Source organism: Lytechinus pictus, chromosome 3, assembly GCF_037042905.1.
Source record: "Lytechinus pictus isolate F3 Inbred chromosome 3, Lp3.0, whole genome shotgun sequence".
Lineage (NCBI taxonomy): Eukaryota > Metazoa > Echinodermata > Echinoidea > Temnopleuroida > Toxopneustidae > Lytechinus > Lytechinus pictus.
The window spans coordinates 30,503,587-30,523,841 of record NC_087247.1 but is presented as its reverse complement, the minus strand read 5'-3'; the positions used below and the strand labels follow the sequence as shown (position 1 = coordinate 30,523,841).

Sequence of the window (20,255 nt, the reverse complement as noted above, 5' to 3'; positions counted from 1 at the left end):
TTACATAACATAAACAGGAGTCCTGAGAATAGAAAGACTTGTAATCAAATGCCAAAACTTGGACTTAATCAGAAGAAATTTGATTAAAGCATGCACTATCATAAAGCTCAAAATAGGAGAAGTTTACCTCAACCAACATCTAAAGGAAAGAAAAGGGGAAAAAATGATATCAACTACATTATATGAGATTTAAAAAATATATAGGCCCTACATGTATGCATCTAAAAAAGCTTAATACAAGCCACTAGTTTAAAACCAAGTCAGCATTGTTTCTCTAACTTTTCTAATTACGTCTTTAGTGTATTTAGCTTTCATAATGCATTAGAATTTGTATTCGTTCATGAACATTCAACAAGCCTAATAACACAAAGAAATGTAGAATTCATTCCCTATTTGGTACACCCTGAGCAAAGACATTATTCCATATTTGAAAAAAAGTAACCAACAGGTAAGAGGAATCCAACATCTGTCATTAAAATAGGGAGATAATTAAAATAATGAGAAAAATAAGAAAAACAGAATGTGGAAATTTGAAAGAAAATGGACAATGAATAAGAAAGTTATGACTGTTTATAAAATGTCATCAATATAAACATGGAGGTAGAAATGGTACAGGTACATGTAGAATTCGAACTTTGGTAAGTAAATTATGGCAAGTGGTATTAGGACAACAATCTCATTGTATATTTAATCATCAGGAATTTATGATTTTCTCGTTAGGGGCATACATGTACCTATTCCCCTGGGGCAGTAATCAAAATACAATCTACCTGTTGGTAGGGAACTTTTTCTGTGCCCTCGTGAAAGAAAATAATTTTTTTTTTCCCCCCAAATAACTTTTAGCCAATTGGTGTATAGGGATTAGGGATTGCAACTTTTTTTTATAACTTTTGTAAATTCATAAATTTCTCATTGTTTGTCCAATGTGGTACAAACTTTCATTTATCTGCTTACGGTCAGACTGATCTTTTTTCCTCTGGAAACAACTATTCTTTTGGGTAGGATTCCCCTTTAAGAAAAACCCTCCATTGTAAAATATGAATACCTAAAACTAAAAGCTGAAAAATTAAACCTATGCATGCCCAAGGTAAACTGCAAGTCATACGGTGAGTACTTACCTTCAAGTTTACACAAAGAGAAAGATGAATGCACAATAAAAAGAAAAATGTAAATAAATAAATTCTTGTCATTCAAAAAGCTATATGAATAAGACACATGATCATTCCCCTCCTTAAATAAAGTGGCTGTTCATCCAGCGGAGTGACTTGAAAACTGATACCTCCTCCCAGACACTCCAATATTGGCTGATACTAGGAACCACAAAAGCAATGAGGGGTCGGGAGGAGGGACATTTGTTGGACTCTTCCACTTGACTTTCACTAGTAGGGGTGACCAGCATAAACTACTCTGGTTTGATATTTTGTACACACAGTAAAGTACATGATAAGTGCAAAAATATTCAATATATATTTTGTTTGATTTTTCTTATTTTGAGGGAGGTTACATTGTAATTTACAATTCCCATGACATGGTAGCCCATATTTTTTTTTTATATAAGTTCATAAAACTAGTATATTTAAAATGTAAAAAAAAAAATTATTCAATGCAAGAGATGAGGAATAAATGTGTTAATTCTGAAAAAAAAACTCTTAAATATACCTCGTTATATATGCCTTTCTCCCTCCATTCCTTTTTATGACCTGGGTTCCGTAACACAAAGGTTAGCAATTAATAGTATGCTTGATTTGTACGATTGATTGTACATTGGCGTCAATGCAATCAACCATAAAGATGATTGCTAGGCTTCGTTTTACGGGTCCCTGCATGATATATTTTCCTCACTTCAAACATCACATTCCATCACAAATATTGACCATTGATGAGAGCAATGCCTCGATCATAAAAGTAGAATTATTCTATCTTTTTTAAGGTCTTGACTCTTGATGCGATTTTAAAACTTGACCTACAGAGGTATTTGAGGGGCCTAATCCAAAAGGGAATAAGAGGTTGACCAGTGGATCTGTTTTCATGATTCTGAGGTCAGATTTGTGGTAAAAATAAGGGCCCTGTCTCACATAGAGTTGAAAGTTGAAATTAATGAGATCAACCTGAAGTATGGAACTGCATCTGTGAAGACAATGATGCATTGCTTGAGTATTATATATTTGCGAAACATTTGAATGGACATTGCTGGCTTGCTATAATTGCGGTCGATCTGATCAATTGCAACACTTTGTGAGACAGGCCCCCGAGTGTAATTGAACTCTTCTCAAACTGACATGATACATGTGTACTACCAAGACAGAGGCAATATCTGGGCCCTGTTTCATTTAAAGTTAACTTTTATACGTGCAACAGAGAAAACTCATGATCAATATTTTCTTCTTACGGTACTGGTCAAAGTTTTTTCCTGTGCTAAAGCCAACTTAGGCAGAATCATGCTGATATGAACTTTCATCTTTTATAGGAATTTTATTTGAAAAAAAGAATATGTAGTTTGTTCATGCAACCTCCCCTGAATATTTTATTTAGTATGGTTTGAGCCCTGGTCGCATCATTTGGATGGTGATCGACTGAAGGATGACAACAGATATGAGAAAAATATGACTGATTTAAAACTTCAATTACATAGTCACACACACTACTAGTACTACAACAAAAAAATGGGTGTACAATGTACATGTATGAATGAGTGCTAGTTTGCATGTAAATTCATGAATTAGCAACAGATTTCAACATAAATTAATTTCTCGTTCATCTCTCCTAAACTCTTGTTCTGTGCCTCCTCCCTTCTTCTAGACCTCTTCATGCCTTTCCTTTTTCACTCTCCCCCTCTCATCTTTCTCTCAAATCTCTGCCATCTATTCTTATTTACTTGTTATTCTCCTCCTCCTCTTCCTATAATTCAGTCAACTCCTTTTTCTTTCTTCCATTTAGTCTTCAAGATCAATTAACACAAAGCTCAGCGACCAATCATACAGTGTACAATTGATTTTAATGACTGATTGTACTTGTACATTGTGGTCAATACAATCAATCACAAGAATTCATTCTATGACCAATTGCTAAGCTTCGTGTTAACAAAGCCCTGTGGATGAAAAAGATGAACTTACCTCCAATGCCCCCCAAGCTGACATCAAAGAAGCAACGGGGTCGATGGCTGGAAGGCGTGGCCATGGTGCCCTGTTGACGATGTATTCACTCAACGGTTGAAAAAAGAGCCTCGGCTATGACTATCAAATCTACATTAAAAACAATATCATAAATAAAAATAAATAGCCCTTGCCAAAATTGCATCATGGAATCAATGACTTACTGTATGATGTAAATAATGTAAGAAACTAGCAAGTAAGGAATATAAATAGTCTTTCACTTTTCTATTTCAATAAGAATTCATTGAATTAAAAAAATTAACATCATCTTCACTTTAATTGTCTTTTTAAAACACAAGTACCTAAATGAATTAACTTTGTAACTTCCTTAAAGTACTGCAAAGGAAGGGACAAATCCATGTAAAGAAAGACATAAAATTATTAAAAAAAGAAGAGAAAAAGAGTCCAGAATTAGGACAAGATTAAAGGGGGAAGAAAAAGGATGAAAGAATTTTCTTTACTGGGGAATAGGGAACACTTTTCACAAGGTCTCTTCTCTGTCCAAAATTTTCAGTCATGATTTCGAACTTATTTGATACTTTCAAATAGTTAGCAACATTTGGAATAAAATGTATGATTGGTTAACAATATTTTTAATGTTACTTCTTGAAAATTGAAATGAATATATAAAAATCTGATTTAAATATTTCAAATCAAATGTGTAAGATTTGCTGCCGTACATGTAAAGGCCCGTTTACACCGCATCCGGCACGGCGACCGTGCACGGCACCACGGCAATCCGGCACGGCAAAAAAAATCGATCCCCACTAAATTCTATGAAACTGTTTCCACTTCAACGGTGCCGTGCCGTATTGTACAACACGGCGTAATTTGCCGGATTTGCAGATCGATCAGCAAGCCATTTTCAGAGCACGGCACACGGTTTTTTCACTTCTGGCCAATCACAGTCCAGATAAATTACGTCATTGCCCACATATTTTCTGATCAAGCGACAAATCGCCTGCGGTGATAGTCTATGGGAGTTTACGTGTTAAATGCAAAATCGCACATACACGTAGGTCTACGTGTATTACCTGCTGAAGAGAGGTGACTGAAGGAGGACTTGATCTTGCAATTCTTGGTCTGGTAAGCAACTAATTAAGAACAAGTGTCATTTCGCATACTGTAGAACCGAGCCCCAGAAAGTAGAGCACAAGAAAATAAGGCCAAATAATATAAGGCCGGAAATAAAAATCTGGGATAGGGCCTAAGTAACAGTGATCTAACGAAGATCTAACGTAAGTTAGCTTAGACTCGGTCTAGCAAGATATAGGTATCTAATTTAGATAGGCTAGATGTTTATCCTAGCCTAAGTTACATCCAGATCTAACGTTAGACCTAATGTTAGACTCGATAATCAATTAGACTGGCCTAACGTAATTACTAAATAGGGGCCTAAAGAAAGTTAGACTTAAAGTTAAAGATAAATGAAAGTAGTTGCAGGAAACACTGATTTCTCGAGAAAGTGTGTAAAACCGAGCTTAATTAGATCTGGTACAGTTACATGAACTGAACTTTGTGAAATCTTGAAATCTACGCTGAAAAATGTTCATACTGAAGATCACTAACACAGATAAGCGCACGTGGGACAGTGTACTATTAAAAATTATTGCTTTGAGTTTGAATGTCGGCCCGACGCTTGACCCAAATCCCGTGCTTATTTGCTAATTTCTCAGCAATTACACAATTTCTTCCGGAATCCTTTGGCACATATTTTTTATTTATACAAACAGACACTTTGGTAGTCATTTCATCGGATTCTGTAGACTGTACGAACTCATTTTGAAATCGTTACCAGTTTTACCACAACTGGCATTTATCTTTAACTTAGAGTCTAACTAACAGTAACATTAGGCCTAACGTTACTTATAGTTAGATATAACGTTAGGTAGACCTATAAGTAACGTTAACAAAAGTTAGACCTGTTGTTGGTCTAACGTTAGGCCTCAGTAGTCTAGAGTCTACACATAGTCATAGGTCTAACGTTAGTAACACTAGTAGTAAGTTAGACCTCTGAATTAATATGCTGAATTCCGGGATGAATTATTAAGATATAGACTAGCCTAGCCTAGTACTTTAGTTTTAGTAATAGTAGTAGGGTCTATAAGTATAATAGATGAGAGCTAGGCACTGAGTCGTTTTGTCAGCAGCAAGAGTGGCAGATAGGAGGGTGGCAAGGAATTGATAAGAGGGGATCTGGAGTGGTGAAACTTGGGTAGCCTGAACTGAAAGAAGTTAGACCGATTGCTCAGTTTGACCATATTTTTGTGTGACCCTCTGGTCAAAACCAGTGACTTATTAGATGGTGTGAATGAAGTGTCTGTTTATGAAGTGTGTCTTGCTGCAGAGAGAGTTTGTGGTGATTCCACCATTGATGGAGCTCAGAGAATCAGGAATCTATGGCGTATCTATCCACTTGATAAAAAGTCTAGACAAAAACTACTTGTCACTGGTTTATCCATCAGAAGTCAGCAGATAGATCTTATGGACGCTAACCCATACCTTCACACTAGTGAGAAGCCTACCACTAAAGTGTTCATTAGTGACGTACCACTATCTGTTGCCAACAGTGACATAAAGTCTACTTTCATAAAAAGAGGACTGAAACCAGTAACTGAAGTGAAATATGAGTGTGCGAGAGATTCTGACGGAAAGCTTACTCGTTTCAAAACGGGGAGGAGGTTTATCTTCATGGAAATACCGACGTCCCCGTTACCTAATACGGTTGAAATCGTAGGATTTCGTGCAAAAATCTACCATAAAGAGCAAAAGGAATCGAGTGACAGAAACAAAATGAAAGAAAACATCAGATGTAACAAATGTTTGAAAGAAGGTCATTACGCTCGCGAGTGTCGAGAAAATCAGATTACATGTTACGATTGCTCCCTTCCAGGGCATAAGAGAGGCGACCCCCGGTGCACTGCCTTTACGGAAGGTTCTTCCCATAGAGATGTATACTAGTAACGCTAGAGGGCGTACTTCGTCAAATCGCTGTGATTACGTGGAGACCGTCCGCCATTGCTCGATAGGTATTCGCAGCCTGCCATGAGCGTACAGTACCTATGGGGCATGTACACGGATGAGCACAGAACATGACAAATTGATGACATATGAGCACGAAAGCATATGGAAAAGCAAAATTGTAAATATTGCACTGGATTAAAGTTCAAATACAACAAAAATCTAGCAAAACTGAGGTCAAAAGGCCTATATAGGCCTATCTATAGCGCATAATATAGGCCGATACAGCTATAATACAGGCAAACGATTTAAAGTCCCAATTGTTTTTGCTTAGGTAAAATTTCGATACATTAATATGACTTCTATTTTCTAATGATTTGGAAGAGATGAATATCAAAAATAACATTTAGGCCTAGGTCCTGATAAATAAATTTAATGTGTTTTAATATGATTTGATGTACATTAACCTAAGAAAATTCATAGGCCATATCACAGTGTCTGATGCATCTGAGACGCTGTATCGAAAAAAAAAACCACGATTGTATTTTTATAGTTCATAGTTTCCTAATTACTATTATGCTGATTGCTGATAATTTATTTCTTCACTTTAGATAATTGTTATAATTCATTTTCCATATATATCTACACAATAGGGCCTATAATAACTCGATCCCTTTTCCCCATGTCTTACACGCTGATGTAAACCAACATCACAAAAACTCGCGAATCATAAAATGACTTTTTATTGATATTTGGAAATGATTTACGCATTGATTCAGTTAAAAATTGATGATTTAGATTTCCTTTGCTGGCAACCATCCCATCATATTTATAAATATGTATATAAAAGTATACTTTCTTACTTGCGATCAATGTATAGAAAAGTTTGTTGACAGCAAAATTTGCATATCAAATGCGCGCATGCAGTCGTACAATTTTGCAATGTACAGGAGGCCTAATGGGGGGTTGGATGTTTATGTACAGTGTTATTGCCTTGCAAACATTTTAAAACTTCGGAGAGTAAACAAATCACAATGCGCAAAACAATTTTACTTTGATTTTCTGGAAAGTATAGACTTGATTCTCCCCGGCTGAAAATATGCTGATCGGCAAACTGGCTGAAATATTTTGTTTATCGCCGTTGTTTCTGATCCTATAATGATTGGACCAATATCATGTGAACAAATCAAGGATAGAATAATAAGGAGAGGAAGAAGGGGGAGAAGGAGAGAAGAAAAGGGGCGGGATTATGATATATAATTTGTATTATACTATAAAGAATATTATTACTACTGCAAGAGTGTATAAAACTAATATCATGAAAGACATCAATGCAAACTTATCATACTTTATGAAAACGGTTGCAAAATTGTGAGTACTAAAACCAAACATAATTATGAAACAATAATATTGCAAAAGTGACAATACTTGGAATAAGATATTAAAAATCCTAATTTAATCTCAAATTTGATACCTGCCTTGAAATTGTGTTAATTAACTGTGTCTGTGTCGCTTGAATAAATGAACTTTATGGCAAATATTTGTAAGCACTGGCACCGGCCTAACATATAAACAGATAAACACGCGTTTTGATTATCCAGTTTTGTTTTTCATTTTAAAAGTATAACTGAACTTGATTTTCTAGTTTTCTTCCTTTAATGTCATTTGCTGGCCTATGGACCTGAGTTTGGTTATTCGATCAGTTTTTTTTAAATAAGATTTCCATGGATGAACAAAATTATTATATTATGTTAATTACGGCGTCGCGGAATGATTTTGAAAGTGATGGGGTGCATAAAATCACAATCATTTATTATGTGTAATGTTCATTTTCATTTCAGGGAGGGGTCCGGTCGCGCCCCCTGTATTTTATTTTGATCAGTATGTTAAAGCGAATTTGCTTCTAAAGGTGTGTTTGTTATTTTAATTGCACACACGGCCCCTAAAAAGCGAATTAAAACAAATCTAACTTAAAGTGAAGGGAATTAAAACTGTCATTTTTGAAAAGTTTGAACAAATTAGGCTATATTCTCGACATTTTAAATCAATATTTTATTTTCGGGCCATATAGGCCTGCAGATTTTGGGGAATTTATTATGTTCCTATAAAAACAAAATCAGCACGTTCACCAAATAACACAAATTTCAACATTGATGGTGTAACGGGAGGCTCACCAAGAACAATAATGAGATGCCCTTTAATAGCGCATGTAGATCAAAACACTAACTTATACAGAATTATTGTACAACTTAATATATAAAAATGATAGGCCTATATTTCATACAAATTAAAGCAAGTTACATATCATGTAGGCCTATATAGAAATTACAAAATTATATCCAACATAAACATAGAATCAAAGGACGTAAATGTGGGAAGGATGGAAGGAGGACGATGCAGTTAAAGGTAGGGAAATCCAGAGAAGGGCTAATTCACTGCAGTCTTTTGAATTAATTGTCAATCTTTCTATTAATGTCCGCTGTATGTTTTTATTTTTATATGATTGTTTATATGATAGTATATCAACATTGTTATCTATTACAGGCCTATAAACGGACAGGTAAATGCAAATTATTTAGAATTTCATCCCGAGAAATCAGGTTTTTAAAATGCCAAATTAATAGCATAATCCCCATGTAATCACTCTAATAGTGTATTGAGATGCAATTTGTCATTCATATTTTCGATTTTTATGAGGTTGTGTTCTTTTCTTCAAGAAAAAGGCCGGAGACGGCACCCCTTTTCACAGCGTTACAACGCACGAGCTATGGGTACATCCGGGTACTTTTGCGAATCTATACCTATCGAGCAATGGCCGCCACGCTCCACACAATCACAGACGTTAAGTACGCGCGCCTATGGCGACTCCGCACTCTAGCGTAGTTAGTATACATCTCTATGGTTCTTCCCAACCAGACGACAGTGATCATGTGATCGTGAATGAACGCAATGCGCAGGTGGCGCCCACTTCAAAATATGCCAGCAAAGATGTTTGCGACGTACAGGTAGCAACTCCGCAAGGATCGATAGAGGAATTAGCATATACACGCACTAGTAGTCTCGTTGGTGAAAGGTCAGGCACGGTCAAGCAAATAACGCTCGACGAAGTCATTAAACAAGCGCGTGCCCGTAGCAACGAAAATCAACATCGAATAAAACAGAAGAAAAAGAGAAAAAGAAGGCATTCTAAAAACACGCCAGAGAAGGAAGAATTTATTCGACTGAGTTCTGAAGAAGATTATGAAGATGCATATAACACAGCTTAAGAATCATGAAAACGATGGAATTAAGTATCTTGACAATTAATTGTCAAGGATTAAGAGAAAGGAAAAAGAGACTAAAACTGTATAAATGGGCAAACGATAAGAAGATTCAAATTCTTTTTCTTCAAGAAACTCATTTTACAAAAGAAATTATTCAGGTTCATGACAAATTTGATTGGAAAGGTCTGTCTTACCACTCTATTGGAACTTCAAACAGTTGTGGTACGAGTATTCTAATAAATTGTCACTCAGCTGAAGTTCTTAATCATATATCCTTCCATGAAGGTCGATCAAATGCTGTTAACATATTATATGGTGGTGAGTCGCTATGGCTACTTAATATTTATGCTCCGAATATTTTGACAAATAGAAGGATTTTTTTCAAATCTTGTTTTGCCTTCTTAGATGACAATATCCTTCCTAGTGATTGTGTTATTTTTGGTGGTGATTTCAATACTGTTTTAAACTATAGATCTGACAAAAGAGGAGGGATTTCGAAAGATTTTTCGGATGCAAAGTACCTAAGAGAACAGTCTGAGTTAAGAGATTTCGTTGATATCTGGAGACTCAAACATCCCAACTCTATCGAATTTACTCATCAACTAATACGACAGTCTCCTATTGAGACAAGAATAGATTTTTTCTTAGTTTCTGATAGACTTAAGAATAATATTATCAATTGCAATATAATAGGGAGATTTTTATCTGATCATAATCCAGTTCTTATAAGAATTGAATTCAATAAATTCAGAAAGGGCAAAGGTCTATGGAAACTTAATAACTCTTTGTTACAAGACTCTGAATACAAAAAAATCATTATTGCTCTAATAAAAGACCTTGGGGAAAATATTAATAATCGAGTAGCTGATATAAGATTACTTTGGGATTTATTTAAAAAAGAGGTTAAACAAAAATCAATATATTTTTGTATAGATAAATCTAACAATACAAAATGTAAACAATTAAATTTACAACAAAGACTTGACCATCTTACCAAGCAGAAATTTATATCTACTAAACAGAATCAAGAAATTAAAGAAATACGAAGAGAACTAAATAATCTCTATGATTATAAAGTTCATGGAGCTTTGGTGAGATCCAAAATAAAGTGGTACGAAGAGGGGGAACGTAATAACAAATTTTTTCTAGGTCTTGAAAAAAGAAATTATCAACAGAAGAATTTGTTTAAAGTGGAACACAATGGTAAAGTTTGTATAAGTCAAAACGATATCTTGACTGCTGAGGTGGATTACTTCTCAGAACTTTTTTCAAAATCGTAAAATATAGAAAGTAAGGATATAAATGATTATTTTGAAAATATTAACATAGAAAATTCATTAAACGAAAAACAGAAATTAATGTGTGATAGCACACTTACAATTCATGAATGTAATAAAGCTATCCAAAATTCAAAACTTGGTAAAAGTCCAGGTCCAGATGGTTTAACGTTTGAATTTTTCAAATGTTTTTGGGATCATTTAAAAACTATATTATTAAATTTATTTAACCATTCGTTATCAGTTGGGAATTTATCAGTTAGCCAAAATAGAGCTGTTATTACACTTTTGCATAAAAAGGGACGAAAAGATATACTATCCAACTGGAGGCCTATCAGTCTTTTAAACACTGATTACAAAATACTGGCATCAGTTTTGGCAGATAGATTGAAACTAGTATTAAGTTCATGTATTTCGCTTGATCAAAATGCCTACTTAAAAGGCCGTTTTATTGGAAACAATATAAGACTTATTGATGATGTGATAAATTATATGACAAAACATGAAAAATCAGGGGCTATTTTATTTTTGGACCTAGAAAAGGCCTTTGATAAAGTTAATAGGAATTTTCTTTATAGAGCCCTTGAGAAATTTAATTTTGGTAATAATTTCATAAGTTATATAAAAGCCTTATATGCTGATGCAGAGAGTTGTATAATGAATTTAAATTGGCAGTCAGTTTATTTCCCTCTAACTAGAGGGGTAAGACAAGGTTGTCCAGTGTCTGCCCTGTTATTTTTAGTAGTTGTAGAATTTTTATCAGTTGATTTGAACAAGAATGATAACATTAAAGGTATTATTTTGACGAATAATGTAAACAATTCTGTTGAGATCAAGATAAGTCAATTCGCTGATGACACCACAGTATTTGTAGCGGATGAACTGTCTTTAAAAACTGTAATGGAAAGAGTCCAAAGGTTTTGCAAAGTTGCTGGACCATCGTTAAATGTTTCGAAAAGCTCGGGTTTTAGCTTTGGAAATTTTAACAGCAATCTTTTTCAAAAGGTTGATTGGAAAAGTGTGTTTATAAAAACTCTAGGGGTGTATTTCAGTAAAAATATGTTTGATGCTTATGAAAAAACTTGGAAAGAAAAAGTAACAAAAATTGAAAACCAAGTATTATTGTGGAAATGCCGATATTTAACATTTTTCGGAAAAGTTACTGTACTAAAATCTTTAATTCTTTCAAATATAACTTATTTAATGACTGTATTTCCCATGCTTGATCACATTAATAAAAAAGTTGAACAAATCATATTTAAATTTATATGGAAAGGGCGTGATAAAATAAAAAGAAAAACAATGATTGGTAGAACTGAAAAAGGAGGAATAAACATGCCTGATTTTGTTTTACAATGTAATGCCCTAAAAACAGTTTGGCTAAAAAATCTATTTGAAACCAAGGATCACAATTTTAGATGGAAGTTCCTTCCTGAACTACACCTCAATTACTTTGGACCGAATTCACTTGTTCTTAAAATGTCTTTTGAAAAAGAATGTCAAATGCCTGAAATGAAACAACTTCCATTATTTTATCGTCAATGTATAATTGCTTGGAAAATGTGTAATAACAAACCCTCTTTTGAGAATACAGGTGAAGATATTAGGCAACAGTTATTATGGGGTAATAAAAACATTTTGTATAAGAATAAGTGTTTGTTTTGGAAGCATTGGGTATGCTCAGACATTCTTGTTATTGGAGATATTGTTAACAACGATGGACTATTGGATATACTGTGTATTCATGCAAAATTAAAGAAAAAAGGAAATTATTTATGTGAATCGAAATTAATTTGGAGTTGTATACCAGAAAAATGGAAAAACATTTTGGTTAATGATAAACATTGCTCAAATCATTCAATTGTTAGCTACTTTCAATTGAAGGACCATGATCCTGTTTTACATATAAAACAAAGTAAACATTTATCTGTTAAACTTTCCAAAAGATTATACAATTTTCTTGTGGATAATAAGTTTATAACCCCAAATGTTGAACAATATTGGTCACTTTATTTCAAAGAAAATTTGATTTGGAACAATATCTGGAAAGAAAAAGTTACTTTCATTGAAGAATTTCGTTTAGCTGAATTCAACTTTAAATTTTTGTATAAACTTTTGATGTCAAATGAATATTTGTTTCGATTTAAATTGGCAGAATCTCCACTCTGTTTTAAATGTAAAACTATTGAAAACTATTATCACTTATTTTATGATTGCCATTATTCTAGACTCTTTTGGTTAAAATTCAGTAACTTTTGTGTTACCATTAATCTGAATATTAAAAATGTGGATATTAGTTATAAAGACATTGTAATTGGTAGACACGGTGGTAATGGACACAACGTTATATCTTTCTTTAATGTATTAATCAATTTAGCTTCTTATACAATTTTTCAACAAAAAAGAAAATCAAATTTTAAAGAAATATTTGAAATTTTCTTAGAAGAAATAAAATGGAGAGCAAATATAAAAAAAAGTATTTTTTGGAAAAATTGTAAAACAAAGATTGAAAAGTCAATTTAGGCATTATGTTTGCTTACTATTGAACATGTATCTAAACATTTTTCTTGCTATATTTGTATAATGTTGTCAATTTTTATGTTGAATTCTAATGTATATCATGCTGTTGTTTTTTATTTTTGTTCAATATACAGTGACGATGTAAATGAGAACATACAAATAAAAAAAAATTAAAAAAAAAAAAAAAAAAAAAAAAAAAAAAAAGTTAGACCTCTGAATTAATATGATGAATTCCAGGATGAATTATTAAGATATAGACTAGCCTAGCCTAGTACTTTAGTTTTAGTAATAGTAGTAGGGTCTATAAGTATAATAGATGAGAGCTAGGCACTGAGTCGTTTTGTCAGCAGCAAGAGTGGCAGATAGGAGGGTGGCAAGGAATTGATAAGAGGGGATCTGGAGTGGTGAAACTTGGGTAGCCTGAACTGAAAGAAGTTAGACCGATTGCTCAGTTTGACCATATTTTTGTGTGACCCTCTGGTCGATCTGTTCTAGATCGAAACAAATGGTGGAAAGTAGATCTAGACCCTAGTAGGAATTTTGGAGTCCTAGGCTAAGGAGTAAGGCTAACTTAGTTATTTCCCACAAACTCTCTGGAAAAGACTAGGCCTACGAATAAATAATGTAAAAACCTAGACTCTAAATCCTCCCCATATGACGTCATAGGCTTAGCTAATTAACGTTAGACCTTGTTTTCATTGAAATATAGAGTCTAGGCCTAGTCACTAAATTTAGGCTACTATAATTTTGGAGAGAACTTGCATTAAAAAAAGTTATTGTTTCTAGTTTGTCAAAAAATGTCAGTCTGTTATTATGTAAAGGATTTTAAAATGAGCGCACTTTCCTTTATCCAGGGGCAGCTCAATCGTGGGGCGATGGGAAGGGCCTGGGTTGGCAATAGAAATCCCCCAGAACAAAAGTGACCCTTTTTCAATATGAAATATGTCCTTTGTGTGCTGGCATAACTTTTAAATCTGCACATTCTGTTCCAAAATTTGATTGCTTTATTTGTGTAATTTCATTCTTTTTTCATTGGTTTATTTTTTATTTAGTATTTTTTTTTTTTTGGGGGGGGGGGCTGAAGTGATTGGGTACGTATACTATACAGAGAAGACATAATTTGCTGACATTTTATTCAACAAACATTTCATCCCTAAAAAAAACCTTATATGGCTTAGCTTATAGGCTCTCATGGAGGCAAAAAATTGTGCCTCTATCTTTTTTTTCTTAACATGACCCTATGTTTACATGTACTTTTCAAATGATAAAAAATTATTATTTCAATTAAGCTCTTGAAGGAATTTCTAGACGATCACTTTTCTCTACAACTAAGCAAAATCATTTCAATTAGGAGAATTTCTATTTGTGCATTATAAAAATTGGACCCTGATCAGCAAGCCTGCCAGTTACAATGTAAATGTAAGAAATTGCTGATTGGGCACTGGCCTTTCACTAATCGCTTTTGCAATTCTTTAAACCTTTATTATTATTATTTGCTAACAAAATTTATATGGAATGTGTTGCATGACAGATAACCAACATGGAGGAAGCCCTTATCCTAGAAGTGTAGGAAAATCCAATCCTGTATGACAAGGGATTGGAGATGTTCAAGGATACAGAAGTATAAAAAAAAATGTATGACATGACATTGGGCGTCAGCTTGTAATCTCAGGTTGGTATCATTTTACGTCCTATTAATTTTTTCAAACTTCACGATTTTTTCACTATCAATTTGAAGAAAAATATTGAACAATGTAAAAGAGTTATATTTGTATGTGGATGTTTGAAAGCAAATCAAGTTCACAATCTAACAACTGTAGCTAACTTCTGGTTGTTGTAATTCAATGAATACCAATGGTAAGTTTAGGTCATTATGGCCATGTTTAAAATTGTTTGCACATGTGTAAAATAGTCTAGTGTTTAAAAAAGAAAATTAAATGAGACACAAGAGCAAGGGTATGTAAATGCAGAAAGAGACCTTGCTTTGTGATGTGGACCAAAAACTATATACCAACCCCACCTCACAAATACGTAATATAAATATCACATCACTTTTACAAGCAAAAAAAAAATGGAGGCAAAATTCTTTACTATCAAAAGCATGTTGTCCAATTTCACATTGAAATATTTCGGAGGGGGGGGGGGAGTGGGTAGGGCTTTAAATGAGTCATAAACAGAAATGAAAATTTTCAGAGGTTATAGGAATTAGATTTCGTGTTGTTTTTTCATTATTTTAAGGTGACGTAGCGAGTTGAGGGACAACTTCCTAAAACACGACAGAAATGGAGAGGAAGAGTGGTGACGGAGCTCCCTCAAATGCAGCACGTAAATACAAGAGTAAGATATTCAATATTTTGTTTTCTTATCCCAGGGAAGAGAGAATATGTGTATATCAATTTGAATTCATGCAAAGAAATGTATTTTATAAATATGAATTCTGATATTGTGCTGCACTTAATCCAGGTTTAGTTTCTGGGTTCTGACAGGAATACCTTGCAACAGGAAACGGTCGGGCAACAGCTATGGTATTAATTTGCACTTTGTGCACTCTGCAGGGTGGATATGAGCGCTCTCATACAAACTATACAAATCATTTTGAATTATACATTGATGATTGGCTCATTCTCTCATGTTTACATTAACCCGTTTCCTGTAATTATACATCCACATTTTCATTCAATATGATTTATCATATTTGTACTTGACTACCTGTGTAAAATAGTACAGGTTAATGGGTGTTGCATTTCCTTGAAGTGAGAGCCATTTGCCTTCAGAAAAGTACCCTTAAAAAAATATAATATAATAAAATAAAACTAAAGATGTTTCGAATATTAATGAAGTAAAGAACAGACAAACTGTATCGACTTGGTACATGAGAGTCGATTTTTTAGTATTCATTATTATGAGTAAAACATATGAAATACGTTTGAACATATGATTTTTCTGTCAACAGAACAAGTTCAATCTTGGATCCTGTGTTTGATGTGGACACACCAGGAGAAGCCTGTACCAAACAGGAAGAAACTGAGCAGGAGAATGGTGACATCTGTCCACAACGTGGGTCAGGCTTCATCGTCATCGTCCTCAGGCACGTCCGCAACATCAGTCCAGTCTTCAAGTCCCAAATTCACTTCAAATCGAGGAGACAATTTTGCAGTATTTTCAAAGCAGCGATAGTCATGGTGACAACATAACTGTAGATCCATTTTTTCCAGCTTGTCCCCCATTGTCCCACACTGTAAAAGTTACCTCAATGCCAGCTCCATTGCAATGCGGTTAAATTTTGGTCTTCTGAACATTGAACATACTACTATAGGAATTAAAAGTTCTGTGTCTTCTAAACCTAAGTCGATTCCTATTGATGTGATAAACGTCTCACATGTTACAATTTAAGAATCCAAATATGTTTCGTAGATTAAAAAAAAAAGTTAACAGAAAATGTTCTAACTTGCTATGCTCCACCGCTAAAAAGAGAGCTGATATCTTATTCCCTCTGACATCACTCAATATTCATCTGATTGTTAGCTAACAAAGGGACAGTGGTTTGTAGTTTGCCAGAGCTAACAACCTGTTAATAGTCTCAACATAAAAGATGCAATGTCAGACATGCAGCATCACCAACAAATGGAAAGCGATGTATATATGATTACATCTGAATGACTTATGATAAATCCATATGAAATAAATCATTTGCAGGAAATCTACAACTTTAATGACTGATATCGTATTATAAACAACTACACCATAAAATGTGCTATTCTAATTTCCACTTGAATTTTTCACTTTAACTTCTCTCATTGTTACAGTTGCAAGTTAGTCTCAATTTGCAGAAATTACGATTGTAAAGGATTATGATCTTCCTCTTTTGTAGATCTGGGAAATATCGGCTGAACATGTTCACCATTTATTAAAAATGTATTTATTTCTTAAATTATACTTGAATTTAAAATCAGGATTTGTTTACAGATAAGAGAAGATGAACATTTTGCACATCACAAAAATTTGGTTCATGCAAATATTAACATGATTTCTAGTAATGCACTATCAAATATCAACACATGCAACCAGTTACTGTGAAAATAAAAATGATGGGTACTGGACGAAACGTGGTACAGGTAATTTCTGGACTAATGTTTTATTTTTGGAAATAGATCTAGGATTGTTTGAAATATGACAAAATGTTGCCAACTAAATTTTATCTCTAAACAGAATGGCAATCACACTCCTGGGGCCTGTTTCATAGAGAGGTACAACTATCACAACTTTGTCTTTCATATGGCAACTACCATTATAATATGGCGCAACATCCAATTATAATTGTGGTTTCCATGGTAGTTGCCATAATGTTAAAGCACTTTTGAAATGGGCCCCTGGACATGAAGAATACTGACAAAAGAAAGTTGATGGTGAAATAAAAAGAATACATTTATCTTCAAGAAAGTTTTTGCCGCCCCATGCATTTTTTTGGTTTATATATATATATATATATCGTTTTATTTTTTTCTGTAATAAATTCATGAGCATCACTTTTATTTTCAACAACAAATATAATGTAGAGAGCTGATTGTTCACAGATAGATCTCGAGCAATCGGTCATTAACAAGCAAACAGCTAGGAGAAGAAGAACTTAAAATTTAATTGGAGCTGAACTAAACTCAAAGTAAAGATGTCGACAAAATGAAGTCCAGTGTTGCTCTGATTTATTGGGCCAGACCTCACTTGGCATTGATTTTAAAGAACAAGTCCACCCCAACGAAAAAGTTGATTTAAATAAAAAAAGAAATATCCAACAAGCATAACACTGAAAATTCAAAGTCCGATGTAACTTAAGAAAGTTATGATATTTTAAAGTTTGACTTGATTAAAAAAAAACAGTTATATACACATCCTGATCGGTATGCAAATTAGGAGACTGATGACGTAATCCCTTCACTATTTCTTTTGTATTTTATTATATGAAATGTAATTTTCTTCTCATTGTCAAGAGAAACGACAATCAATTCCTCCCTGAACATGTAGAATTAGCATTGGTTCAGTCAAGTTGGTCCTTATTGTCATATAAATGAAATATTGTATTTTTCAAACAATAAAAAAAAAAAAAAATAGTGAGGAACGGTCTCATTTGCATGTCACTGAGGTGTGCATATCACTCTTTTGTGAAAATTAGCGAAACTTTAAAATGTCATAACTTTCTTATTTTACATCCGAGTCTGCATGAAAATTTTCAGTATCATGCTATAGTTTGACTTTTTTTTCTATTTATTCAAATCAACAGTTTTCTTGGGTGGATTTGACATTTAAACAAATAATATACCGTATTCGAATATGTTTAGAAATAATTTCGTATAATAAATTTAACGAATAGAAACAGTGAGAATAGAAGAATCCAGAAAAGTGGAAGAACTAAGTGTGAAAGGTGAACCAATGAGCATGAGGTAGGATGATATGAATGAAGAAGAATGTTCTGAATATAAATGAGAAGACAATAGAAACATGTGGAGTTGGAATGGCAATATAATGTGGTGTATAAACTGAGGAATGAGATAACAGGTGACAATGGCAGAGAATGGAAAAAGAAGTATGGAAAGCAAAGCGTAAGATAAAAATATTAATCATGACAAAATTCAACATTTAAATAGAACGATCCATTCCCGTATAGACGAGTGAATAAAAGAAAGAATATTGTGTCTGTCCAATGAGCAGTCCGTCAGATTGATTGAGGCTTCTTGGTGGAATTCAAGACAAGATTAATTTATACATAGATTCACGAAAACCCTTAAAATTACTTTTTGCCACGCCTGAAGCAGGCTTCTTTGCCATGGGTTTTCCTGCCACATCGGACGGTTTTTGCCTGCCGGACGGCATCCGAGCACGGCTTTATTGCCGTGCCGTGGGGCAGTGGAAACTGGAAAACGGCACGATGTGCCGTATGCCGTGCCGGAATGCCGTGCACGGTCGCCGTGCCGGATGCGGTGTAAACGGGCCTTAAGTCTGACACGGTCATACATGTATGTAAAAAAAAAATTTTAATCTAAAATTTTAAATGACAGGCCATGTTGTTTTTTCGGTAAGGGATTCAATGAAGTTTGCTCAAATGTTATTTTTTGTACAATTACTTTTGAGAATTAAGGAACATTATCAACTAGGACTTCTGAGGAATTTTAAAGAAACTCAAGTTTAATCTTATTCTTTAGTTCCATTTCATTTTCAAAGTCAGCATGCCCACCCCCTTTCACACAAGTTCTAGACTGAATCAAAAATTTTGATTCACTACTACTTCTACTAAATTATGCCTTCTCAGTTTCTCTTCATACTCATCATACTCAAACAATTTTTAGATTCTTCTTCTTCCATTGATTACAGTTCTCCTTGACCTTGTACTATCTTAAGCTACTCCTACTAGTCTACTGATTTCCAGATTTCTGAGAATTTCCTGGAGGCCATGCACCTTGAACTCACCCCATTTGTTTTATAACAAGTGGAATGCCTCTGGCCGTCTCACCTGCATCACGCGATTCAATATAGCAGCAGTGCTGATTTTGAAAACTACTATAACTAGCACAAGATGTTCAGTGATACTTGGTTACTCTTATTTCCACGTTTTATGAACTAGACCAATACACTTATAGAGATATGATGGCAATTCAACAAATACCCCCAACGTGGCCAAAGTTCTTTGACCTTACATGACCTTTGACCTTGATCATGTGACCTGAAACTCGCACAGGATGTTCAGTGATACTTGATTACTATTATGTCCAAGTTTTATGAACTAGACCAACACACTTTCAAATTTATGGCTGTAATTCAACAAATACCCCAATTTGGCCAAAGTTCATTGACCCTAAATGACCTTTGACCTTGATCATGTGACCTGAAACTTGCACAGGATGTTCAGTAATACTTGATTACTATTATGTCCAAGTTTCATGAATCAGATCCATAAACTTTCAAAGTTATGATGGTAATTCAACAGATACCCCCAATTCGGCCAAAGTTCATTGACCCTAAATGACCTTTGACCTTGGTCATGTGGCGTGAAACTCATGCAGGATGTTCAGTGATACTTGATTAACCTTATG

General features: G+C 34.1%; 1 protein-coding gene across 1 annotated transcript in view; it reads right to left on the bottom strand.

Moving 5' to 3' along the window:
* Positions 1–20,255, bottom strand: part of LOC129257466 (NK-tumor recognition protein-like) — a 64,813-nt gene that overhangs the window by 38,019 nt on the left and 6,539 nt on the right. The window contains exon 2 of the mRNA XM_064096801.1: positions 3,114–3,242. Coding sequence (XP_063952871.1) covers positions 3,114–3,177 — 64 coding nt within the window. The 5' untranslated portion in view covers positions 3,178–3,242. The remainder of the gene's footprint in view (positions 1–3,113; positions 3,243–20,255) is intronic.